This window comes from Arctopsyche grandis, chromosome 11 (genome assembly GCF_051622035.1).
Source record: "Arctopsyche grandis isolate Sample6627 chromosome 11, ASM5162203v2, whole genome shotgun sequence".
NCBI classification, from domain to species: Eukaryota; Metazoa; Arthropoda; class Insecta; order Trichoptera; family Hydropsychidae; genus Arctopsyche; species Arctopsyche grandis.
Window position 1 is genome coordinate 25,989,167 of NC_135365.1, and position 11,304 is coordinate 26,000,470.

Sequence of the window (11,304 nt, forward strand, 5' to 3'; positions counted from 1 at the left end):
TCGATCTTTCCCTTCCGATATTTGGTTTTTCGTGCATTTCTAATTCGATCCCGTGGGGTAGACCCATTATATTCGTAGATATAGAATAACGGTTCGGTGATTACTAGTCAAATGTAAACCGGTCACAGGACAATCGGTCGCTCTAGATCGGTCACACGTGATCACCCGTCACACTAAAACTGGTCACGAGAAAACTGGTCACACCCTAAAACTGGTCACTAGAAAACTGGTCACACCCTAAAATCGGTCACGAGAAAACTGATTGACCGATTTTAGGGTGTGACCAGTTTTAGTGTGACGGGTGATCACGTGTGACCGATCTAGAGCGACCGGTTGTCCTGTGACTGGTTCACATATAACTAGTAGTCGTTTAACAGAATAACACTACATATATCTATGATTATATTAATCCAAATGTCATACATAAACAAAGGTTGATAACCAATGATGCAATGATAATAATAAAAAAAAATGACAGTTCCTGTGCAGCTGACAGTTACAGAAGATATGAATATCAGTTGTGTGCTGCGCTCTAGCAAGTATTACATACATTCACCTAGTAACTGGAAATTTAAAATTAAGACCTATGTAGTTTGGATTAATTTATTTAATCGACCATATGACATAATTCGAATATGTATTATATTTATGTATGTTGCTAATTTATTCTTGGATTTGAATCGTAGATTTGAAACGTTTTCGTTTGGTTTCTGCATACAAATTTGAAATAAACTAAGCATTGCGCAAATCATAAATCATGACCATGCTGGTTGAACGAGAACAAGCCGTGGAAGTTGGAAAGGATGTGATTTATAGATGCGACAGTATCAAAAAATCTTCCGAAGACAGACGGGAGTATAGGTAAGTTTTGTGACTCAATTTAATATATAAATAAAAGTTTTGTTTTAATATAATTAGTACATATATTTGAATTCAGAGGCATTCAATTGAGGAATAGATTGAAAGTGTTGCTCGTCAGTGATTCGAAGACTGACAAATCGGCAGCGGCTTTAAGTGTTGCCGTTGGTTCGTATTTTATAACATTTTATTATATTATAGTTCTTTTCAAAACCATGTTTTGTTTAGCATATTGAATTTATTTTATACAGGTCATCTCAGTGATCCAGACAATATACCGGGAATGGCTCATTTTTGTGAACACATGCTCTTTTTAGGAACTAAAAAATATCCTCAGGTATGTATAAATTTGTAATTTTTTTCATGATATTACAATAGGCTTAAATTTTAACGATGTTTTATTGTTGCAGGAAAATATGTATAAAAAATTTTTGTCAGAAAACGGTGGCATCAGTAATGCTTCTACATCCACTGATAAAACTGTATATTTTTTTGATGTCATTCCAGAGCACTTTGCATCAGCTTTGGATATGTAATTCTTCATTTGAATCAATGATGACAACTATGAAATATTGTACTGTTATTGAAGTTGAATTGTTTTCATTTTAGATTTGCTCAATTTTTTATTTCGCCATTGTTTACTGCAAGTGCTACTGATCGGGAATTGAATGCAGTGAATTCAGAAAATGAAAAGAATATATGCAATGATTCCAGACGTTTATATCAACTGGATAAATCTACGTCAGATCCCAATCATCCATTTCATAAATTTGGAACAGGTATGTAATTGAAGTATGAAAAAATGGAGTCGAGCAATATTTTAAATTATTTACTGAAATAGGAAATAGAGATACATTGGAAACGACACCGAGAACAATGGGAATTGATGTACGCCAGGAGCTGCTTGAATTCCATTCCAAATATTATTCTGCAAATATAATGACTTTGGTCATCCTTGGAAAAGGTTAGCAAACTAACTAATTGATGTATGTATTCGTTTACATATAAAACATCAGAATTCGGTTGAATTATATTTGAGACAATGTTCTAGAATCACTGGACGATCTTGAAAAGATGGCAGTTGAAAAGTTTTCTGAAATACAGGACAAGGATGTAGTGAAGCCGTCTTGGCCTCAACATCCTCATAGTGAAGATTATCAAGGATTACAAATGAACATCGTCCCCGTTAAGGATGTGCGAAATTTGTACTTGGATTTTCCGATTCCTGATACGAGAACACATTATAAAAGTGCGGTTAGTATTATCAAAGGGACATATGTACATATGTATTAGATTGCAACTTGGTTACGATTGAACATAAAGTCCCAGCGGAAGTATTTTATCAAATGCTTACATACATAATGTTTCAGCCTTTGTATTACATTACTCAATTGATTGGCCACGAAGGTCCAGGGAGTCTGTTGTCTCTACTGAAAGTAAAAGGTTGGTGCAATAGTTTAGACAGCTATTCGCAATGTCGCGGACGAGGGTTTGCTGTATGTAGAATTTCTGTGGATTTAACCGAAAATGGTATCAATCATACTGATGATATTGTCGAGCTGGTGTTTCAAGTAAGACTTTCAAATGATTGTAGATTTAGAAGTTTGATTGAATTTTATGAATGATTTTAATTTATATACATATGTACCTGTATTTGTTTGTTGTAGTATATACATATGTTAAACAAAGAAGGTATTCAAAAGTGGATCTTCGACGAGGTAGAAAATATCTCGGTGGCGAAATTCAGGTTCCAAGATAAAGAGGAGCCCAGAGATTTTGTTAAAAATTATGTGAACAATATACAGGTTGATTTTATGTTAACTTAATTTCAGTTACAAATTGAATTTATCATTATTCTGTGTGTCTGAGATACTATATTAGTCGTTTCGTATCGACATACATATGTACATCCAGTTTTAGGGGGGGGCTGGGTCAGGCGGCGCCCAAGGGCGCCAAATTATCTGGGGCGCCGCTCGATGCGCCAAAGGCGCTTAAAATTTTAAAATTAGAGCGCCAAAGGCCCTACAAAATTTTAGATGGCATGTAGTCCGACCGCTGTACTCTGTGAGGTGGATTATATGCCATCTCGCTTGCACCTAACATATTACGCGATACAACCATATATACAACGAAAGCATTTAAATTGCAATTACCGCTTTAGTTAGTACGCTTAGATAAAAAAAAAATATTGAGATAGAAAACCAATCCTTATAAACGTGGTAAAATAAAAAATTTGCCAAATAAATGAAAAATAGCACGGAAAAAAAATCCGTAAAATCAAATATATTTTTGACTTTTAAAATTCGCTAGACAATTAATTAGAAGTATTTCAAAGCAATGAAATATAACAATTAATAGGAAAAATATCTGACTATTGATTCCAACACTCACTTTGAGCGTAACAATCCTAAATTTTGAGTTAATGACCGCAAAAGCCAAAAAACTGTAAAAATCGCGGATTTTTTTAAACGCTCATTTCTCGTAAACGATCGCCCACCAACAAAAATCAATATCATATTCGAATTCAGTGGGTCAAACTTAGTAAAGATTGGCTAGTCTCCGCTCTGGTAACTCAAAAAACGTGATTTTTTGTTGCTCAGTGTTATATTCCTAAAAAAATATCTTAGATTTGAAAAGTTAAACGAATATTCAAAGATGTGGGGCTTTTTTATTTTTATCTTCAAATTAAGCTCACCGAGAATTCAAAATCTGATATTATTAGCAATGAAAAGTTATCAATTGAAAAGCCCTTCTTTCAAATAAAGTTCAAGGTAAAATGAATCCACGCATTGTAATAAATTTTATAAAACAGCATAATTTACAAGAATTATATCCAAACATTTGTGTTGCTATGCTTTTTCTGGCATTGCCTGAAACTGTAGCAAGGTCCTAAGCCCGGAAAAAGGAGGATGGTAATCCAATTTTTATCATTTTTTTCTAAGGGTGTAAGAAACAATTGCCCAAGGGCGCCATTGGGTGTAAGGCCGGCACTGTGTACATCACAGCTAAACCATTGCCAACAAAACGTACCCAATATAATAACAAAAGAAAAAAAACTTCTATATAAAGTGTTTGCTATCAATGTTTCTTCAAGGCAAATAGATGGTGCTAAGTCTCTGAGCATTTACCGCCATCTATTGAAAATTTATTTGATTAATTTATTTTTCTATTGGTGTTTTATATTGTTTACACATACTTAAGTAGGTAGGTGGTTTTTAACATTTTTTTATATTAAACAATTAAATATAATATTAAATTAAATATATTTAAAAGGTATTTGTAAAAAATTCGACTGCGTGCGGATCCAATTTTTATATTAAACGATTCCGCTTTCGATTTAGATTCCGTTTCCGGATTACTTTTTCAGTTCCGTTTCCAAATTCTTTTATCGTTTCCGGATGCTTTTTCAATAACGGATCCCGATTACTGTTTCAGTTCCGGATTCCGATTATTGTTTCAGTTCCGGAACGCGATAACTTAAGCCCGGACCCCGAGGAGGCTGTATATTGTTCAAATGCTGTAAATGCATTGTTAAAGGTTTACAAAGGATTTACAACAATTGAACAATAAACGGCACGCTTCCGGCCCTACCTCTACCGATAACTGTTTAAGTTCCGGCTCTAGAATCCTTTTTCAGTTCCGGATCCCGATTCCTTTTTAAAAACATTTTTTTTTTTTATTCAAATAAATTTAATACATGATTGTTTACTATAAGATTAACCATGTTTAAACGGTTTATATTATAAATACCGAGCGAAGCCGGGTAAAATCACTAGTAAATATTAAATTAAATATATTTAAAAGGTATTTGAAAAAATTCGACCACGTGCGGATCGAACATATGTATATCCGGACACATTTCTTTTATTTTTTTTATTTAATATCTTAATATATGTACATACAACACTAGTTTCTAATATTTTTTATATTTCATTCCATATTATGAAGGATTATCCAATGGAAGAAATTCTGAGTGCCCATTTTCATTTAACGGAATGGAAGCCACAACTAATTCAAGAGTTTTTATCAATGTTGACACCACAGCGAATGCGTATGAGGATTATTGGCAAAGTATTTGAATCGATTTGCGATCAAACTGAAAAATGGTATGGTACAAAATATCACCTGGAGAAAATATCAAAGGAAAAACTTGACGTGTGTAAAATTAAGCTGTTACATTTGTCATAGTCAATTTTTTTGTATTTTTACGTGATATATTTATATATTTTCCAGAGATTGAATGAATGTGGATTAAACGAAGGTTTGCATTTGCCAGCAGTCAACTCTTTCTTACCGGATAGTTTAGATTTAATCGAATCCGATCCCGAATCCGAAGAATATCCGATGATTGTTTACGATACTCCATTGATGAGAGTTTGGTACAAACAGGATGATGAATACTTTTTGCCAAAAATGAATACATTCTTTCGATTCGTCAGGTGAATAATCGTTTTTATTTTTTTTTAACTAAAGCAATTTTATAAAACACTAATTTTCATTATATTTTTAGTCCAATTGTGAATTTCGATCCACTAAATTACAATTTGAATTCATTATTTATATCGTTGCTTAAAGATTCGCTCAATGAGCTTACTTATGCAGCCGAATTGGCAGGTGTCAATTATCACATTCAAAATACCAAAACTGGATTTTCGGTTGGTGTGGTCATGTAATATACATATATTATGTTTGTAAGCTTCAATTGTATTACTTTTAATGAGTGTTTTTTTTAGATTCGAATAGATGGTTACAATTCTAAACAACATGTCCTTCTCAATTGCATCATGGAAAAACTCGCTACGTTTCAGGTGAATCCAGAAAGATTTTCTATTCTTAAAGAAAATTATATAAGGAAATTGAGAAATTTCGATGCCGAACAGCCTCATGAACTCAGCTCTTTTTATTTGAATATGATGCTCTCAGAAGTTTCTTGGAGCAAAAAGGAGTGCTTGGCCATGAAAGACGGTAATTGGTTATACATAAATATGTATATCATATTGAGTTGATTCAACAAGTCGTTCTCTATTTATTTTCAATATCAATTTCAGCTATTACGGTTGATAACTTGCAAGATTTTATTAAAAATTTGCTAACAAAAGTTCACATCGAGTGTTTTGTACATGGAAATGCTTCAAAGAAGAAAGCTATACAACTAGCATCCATCGTCGAGCAAAAGTATGCAATTCTTATACACATTATTGTGGGATTTAGTTTTATAGCTTAGAAGAATGCATGCATGGTTGAAATATCGTTGAGTTGTCATCTTGTGATGTGACGCGCGAGCGATCAGTTTGTTGTGGCTCTCCGTTAAATTAACAATGCCACTTTTTAAATTAATTTTAGGATGCCGAAGAATATAATACCCCTACTATCCCAACAGTTGACACTGATAAGGGAAATTCAGCTGGATAGGGGCAGTCATTATAGATTGGAAATCAACCACACCGTTCACAGTAGTTCGTGTGTATTAATTTATTTACAATATGGCCTACAATCGACGTCTTCGAATGTTTCAATTGAATTGCTACTACAAATTCTATCTGAACCCTGTTTCAATATATTGAGAACTAAAGTGAGTGTGGCTAATCTATTTATTTTTTATATTATGTCAGTCTTATTTTAATACTTTATTTTTAGGAACAACTCGGCTATATTGTATTCCGTGGAATCCATCGTGTCAATGGTGTTCAAGGTATACGGATTTTAGTGCAGTCAGATAAACATCCAAGCTACGTAGAATCTAGAATAGAAGCTTTCCTTTGGCATATGGATGTGTGTAGAAATTATTTTCAACTATAATAATTTGTATAAATGTTTTATTAATACCATAATTTGAAATTCAGGATTACATCAATAAGTTGAGTGACCAGGAATATGATAGTCACCGAAATTCTTTGATAGCACAGAAACTTAAACGTCCAAAAATGATGTTGGGTCGTTCAAACAAATTTTGGTCAGAAATATCATCACAGCAATATCACTTTGATAGGGAAAACGTGGAAGTAAAAGCACTGCGAGATGTTACTAAAAATCAATTACACAATCTATACAAGGTATGTATGCTAATATTTATTTACTAATTTATTGTGACGATTGTAATACATATATAGTTTCATTCCATATAGGATATTCTGTCAATATCATCACCTAGCCGACGGAAACTAAGTGTGCATATAATATCATCGGCTAACGGTGGTGCTGGTAATCCGGGCATAGTTGTAGGTATTGAAAAGTCAAAAAATTCCAATTCTGAGCTTCTCCCAGTCCCGGAAGACCATTCGGCGGTATATATATATATATATATACATATTTTTACTTTATAGGTGTGAATATTTTGATTGAATTGAGTACTGAACTGGGCTTTTTTTTAGATGATTAAAATAGAAGATGTCGCTACGTTTAAATCAGGCAAGTCTTTGTTCCAGTTGATACCGCCTTATACGAATATTCCACGCAAAGGAGCATTTGGTAAACTTTAGATGGTGATAGATTTGAATTTTCATTTTAATTTGCCACGTTTGTGAAAACTGTATTTGAGATTTAATTTGTACACAATTTTTGGGGAAAATGTGTGATTGTGTTGGTTAATAAATTTTATGCACATTTGTGCGATTTATGCACAAATAATATAAAATAAGTTACAATAACTGTGAGTAATAAAAATGAATTAATAAAAAATGAATACAATATTGTTGTTTTTTTTTTATTTATTTTACATCCAAATGTTTAGAAAGGAAAAACATGATCAACTTATGCACATACATATTTATTTAATTTTAATTTATATCAGAAAGGCCTACCAGGTAGCGCCTTCCTGGCCAGAAACATTGTACATTTGATGCAAATGTAGCGGCTCTACGGCATGGTCGGTTTCGGTCACGATTATGCGAGTTGGGACCAAATCGGCCATGTTGGTTCGTCGCTACTTTACTTCCTTCCCGCCCGTCACCAAATTTGTAAATTTGCAGCATTTTATACAATTCATCGAAATTTGAGATTGGTGAAAACTCGAGATTTGCGAGAAAATGGGTAAGGCTGCCGATTTGTTGGAACCGTTTCAATGAAAATCAGATAAATTGGCAAACTGATAGGAAACGATCGATCTGGTGCCACAAATCCATGGTCTCGCCATCAGAAACCAGAAGGATTTGAACCCGTGATCACTTTGTTCAAGGCATTATATGCTAAACACTAGTCTATTCTGCTGGTTATGTTTAGGATGGGTGGTTATGTTTCGACCGTTTTCCGGCCTATGGAATCTCGGTTGGGCTTTAAAGGTCTGACCGCACTAGACGACAGTGTGCTTGAATACTGGACATAAATAAACATCTTCATTAAGCATAGGCCGCACTAGGCGGCACTGTGCTGCAGCGTCGCAGCGTGTGATGAGATCATGCTTCCATGTATATTCGGGCTCTAGATCAGAGAAATGTTAGGCTCTGGGCGTTATATTGTTATCAAGTGAGGATTGTCCACAGACATTCCTAAATAATTTTAGCATCAGTCGTATTTGATGCTTGGTGCTCGGTGATGGTTTTGAACAACGAATGGTTTTTTATACCTATGTATATATTAAGGAACCGGAACTGAAAAAGGAATCGGGAACTGGAACTGAAACTGAAACAGGAATCCGGAACCGGTACTGAAAAAAGAATTGGGATCCGGAATTGAAACAGGGATCCGGAATCGGAACTGAAAAAGGAATCCGAATCCGGAACTGAAAAAGGCATCGAAATCGATATCGATATCGTCGTCATAGAAAATTTGATTTTTACGATAACTTCACGGATTCTCCCACCCAAAACCCAAAGTCTCTTTCGAAATTATATGTATAATAGATACGGATTCAAATCATAAATTGATTGGTGGCATACGCTATTTACGTTTATGTACTTATTTATTTTATGACACTTGATAATCAGCTGTGTTTTACGGTAATTGGACTATTCGTCACATTGGGGTGGTCACAAAGACAATTTTTGCCATGAAAATCGCGAATACGGAATATTTGGCACTCAAGTTCTTGTTACTATGATAGTTATCGTTAGTATGATGGACTTTTCGGCTGCCAGATGTTCCGTTATAGAGATTTTAGTGACTTTTTGCGCTTTGTGACCAATGATCAACGAACCATTAGGGGCGCCTAGAGGAAAATTGCTCGAGGGCGCCATAGGGTGTAAGGCCGGCACTGCAGTTAGGGGAATCGAACACAAGCCATTGGCCATGTTAAAGTCGGTAATTGGATTATTACTCACATTGCGATCGCTCAAAAGACAATTTTTGCCATGAAAATCGCGAATACGGAATATTTGGCACTCAAGTTCTTGTTACTATGATAGTTATCGTTAGTATGATGGACTTTTCGGCTGCCAGATGTTCCGTTATAGAGATTTTAGTGACTTTGTGACGAGTAATTTGTGACCAGTAATCACCGAACCGTGTTTTACGTTGGTTTCCGGAGAAATGTAATATTAATAGAAGTGGCTTTAGATGTTCTTTTGTTGTCAAGTGACATTCTGTCCACGGACAGATCTAAATAATTTTAGTATCAGTCGTATTTGATGCTTGGTGCTCGACGTATGTCCGATAAAAACTTATCTGTTTGTTTATATTCCTCACAAGATGGGCAAGTGCATCGTTAAAAATTGCACAATGCATTCAAAAACACACAATAAACGACATGGGATACATTTTTATAAGTAAATTGATATGATTGTTTTCCGTGCGTTGTAGCGTAGTTATGGAGACGTACCGCGTAATATTGACACACTTTATTTATTCGTAGAGGCACTTCTATTAATATAACATTTCTCCTCTCTAGATCGTTAATGTGGAGCGGGTCGAATTTGCTATGATATGAACGGAAACATTTCGATTGTGGTTGGCCCGACATGCTCGTCCCATGATGCAATCGTTCGATGCAGCTGTATGATGAAATCATGTTTTCGATTGAGTCATTGAGTCGAATTTCGATTGAATCATTGAGTCGAATTTCATCATTGCCCATTGCTAGAGACACGTATTTTGGGCATCTATTTTTGTCAATTTTAGCATTTTTATTTTGCATTTTAGCGTTTTAGGGCATTAAAAATGTTCAATTTTAGCATCTATATTTAGGAAGAGTTTAATTTTAAATAATAAAAAATTTCGATTAATTTTAATAAAATTTATATACATACATACAATTTAAAGACAACACAACAATTAAAATGTAATATAAAAATTCAAAAATGTCTTGGAATTAAAATTTCAATGGAAAAAACATGAATATAAAAATAGAAAGACAAAAAATATGAATATCAAAATATAATATCAATTAAAATTTATCAAAACTCAACACGGAGCATATTTCTTCTTCTTCTTTTTTATTCCTCTCCTCGTAGGAGGCTGGATATCATGACATATATGTTCTCTCTATCCATGGTTGCCCTGAAAAGTGTTGTGGAGTCACATTATTACATATTTCTACAGATTCTTTTTTGAGATTTGTGCAACGATCAGTAACAATTGTATTGTATTTACTAAAATACCTTTCAGGATCCACACTTTTGTCTACTGTTTACAGTAGTAGACAAAAGCAGTTGCTTGGTTTCGACACGAAAAACACCGTCTATGGTAAACTGCAAGCTCTGTTTTATCCCCTCAATTTCTTCACATAATAAATGGCCAAAGGGATAGGAAGACCCTTCTAAATTGTCTCTTAATTTTATGCAAATTTCAATTTTGTTTGTTATTTTAGCATCTATTCGCATATTTTATGAATTTAGCATCTATTAGCATTTATTCCGAATTTTAGTATCAATTAAGCATTAATAGCAAAGTGCCCAAAATACGTGTCTCTATGTATTATATGTAGATCATTGCCCTTCTACGAAGGTAGATATTTAAGCCGAGAATACTCGTATAGGAACACGATGATGCAATCGTACGGATTGTGTTTTATGGGGCCGTGGATGAGATCACCGATCTTGACTCGGGATCGTAAAAGTTGTACTGCATCCCTACATGTGGATTTGGTTTATAGTTGGATTATTATTAACGTAATATTTTTCCACTCTTTGGCATTTTTTGTTAAAAATTTATGCAATTTATTGTTTTAGCGTCTTTTAAGATTTGACAGATTTTAGTTGGCAGCACATACTCACTCACATATTTGTAATGTGACGTTTGAAATCCAACACCACGCTTACGGAATTGTATTTATTTTATCATTTTTTGTTTATTCATATGTTTTTTTTCTATATGCTATTATTCATATTCTTTATTCATTTTACAATATGTGCTAAGCAGCTGGTTAAATGACAAACGTTAAACTACGAATGAGTATGTAAGCGTGAGAATAATACAGATTTACAGTGCTTCCAACTTAATAATTTTTTTTTTCAATACCTTTTAAATATATTTATTTGTTTAATATGAAAAAATAAATATGTAAAAACTACCCAC

At 33.9% G+C, this 11,304-nt stretch overlaps 1 protein-coding gene across 3 annotated transcripts; it reads left to right on the top strand.

Moving 5' to 3' along the window:
- The first annotated feature begins 285 nt into the window (after positions 1 to 285).
- LOC143919424 (insulin-degrading enzyme-like) lies at positions 286 to 7,550 on the top strand. Of its 3 annotated transcripts, none has more exons than XM_077441736.1 (20): positions 286 to 588; positions 687 to 861; positions 938 to 1,026; positions 1,110 to 1,195; positions 1,269 to 1,390; positions 1,468 to 1,637; positions 1,700 to 1,822; positions 1,910 to 2,112; positions 2,229 to 2,429; positions 2,526 to 2,663; positions 4,807 to 5,013; positions 5,092 to 5,297; positions 5,369 to 5,513; positions 5,592 to 5,823; positions 5,907 to 6,033; positions 6,202 to 6,430; positions 6,496 to 6,630; positions 6,702 to 6,911; positions 6,984 to 7,142; positions 7,230 to 7,550. In XM_077441736.1, the coding sequence occupies exons 2-20, from the start codon at positions 758 to 760 to the stop codon at positions 7,335 to 7,337; spliced, it is 2,994 nt and encodes a 997-aa protein (XP_077297862.1). In that variant the 5' UTR covers positions 286 to 588; positions 687 to 757; the 3' UTR covers positions 7,338 to 7,550. The 3 variants fall into 3 exon arrangements, with proteins under 3 accessions (XP_077297862.1, XP_077297863.1, XP_077297864.1); XM_077441737.1 differs by having other exon boundaries at positions 286 to 539; XM_077441738.1 differs by having other exon boundaries at positions 323 to 535.
- Positions 7,551 to 11,304: the final 3,754 nt, after the last annotated feature.

Coding starts and splice junctions, on each gene's coding strand:
- LOC143919424 (XM_077441736.1), top strand. CDS start 758: ATGACCATGCTGGTTGAACGAGAACAAGCCGTGGAAGTTGGAAAGGAT. Junction 1,196..1,268: donor GAACTAAAAAATATCCTCAG/GTATGTATAAAT, acceptor TTATTGTTGCAG/GAAAATATGTATAAAAAATT. Junction 6,034..6,201: donor GCATCCATCGTCGAGCAAAA/GTATGCAATTCT, acceptor AATTAATTTTAG/GATGCCGAAGAATATAATAC.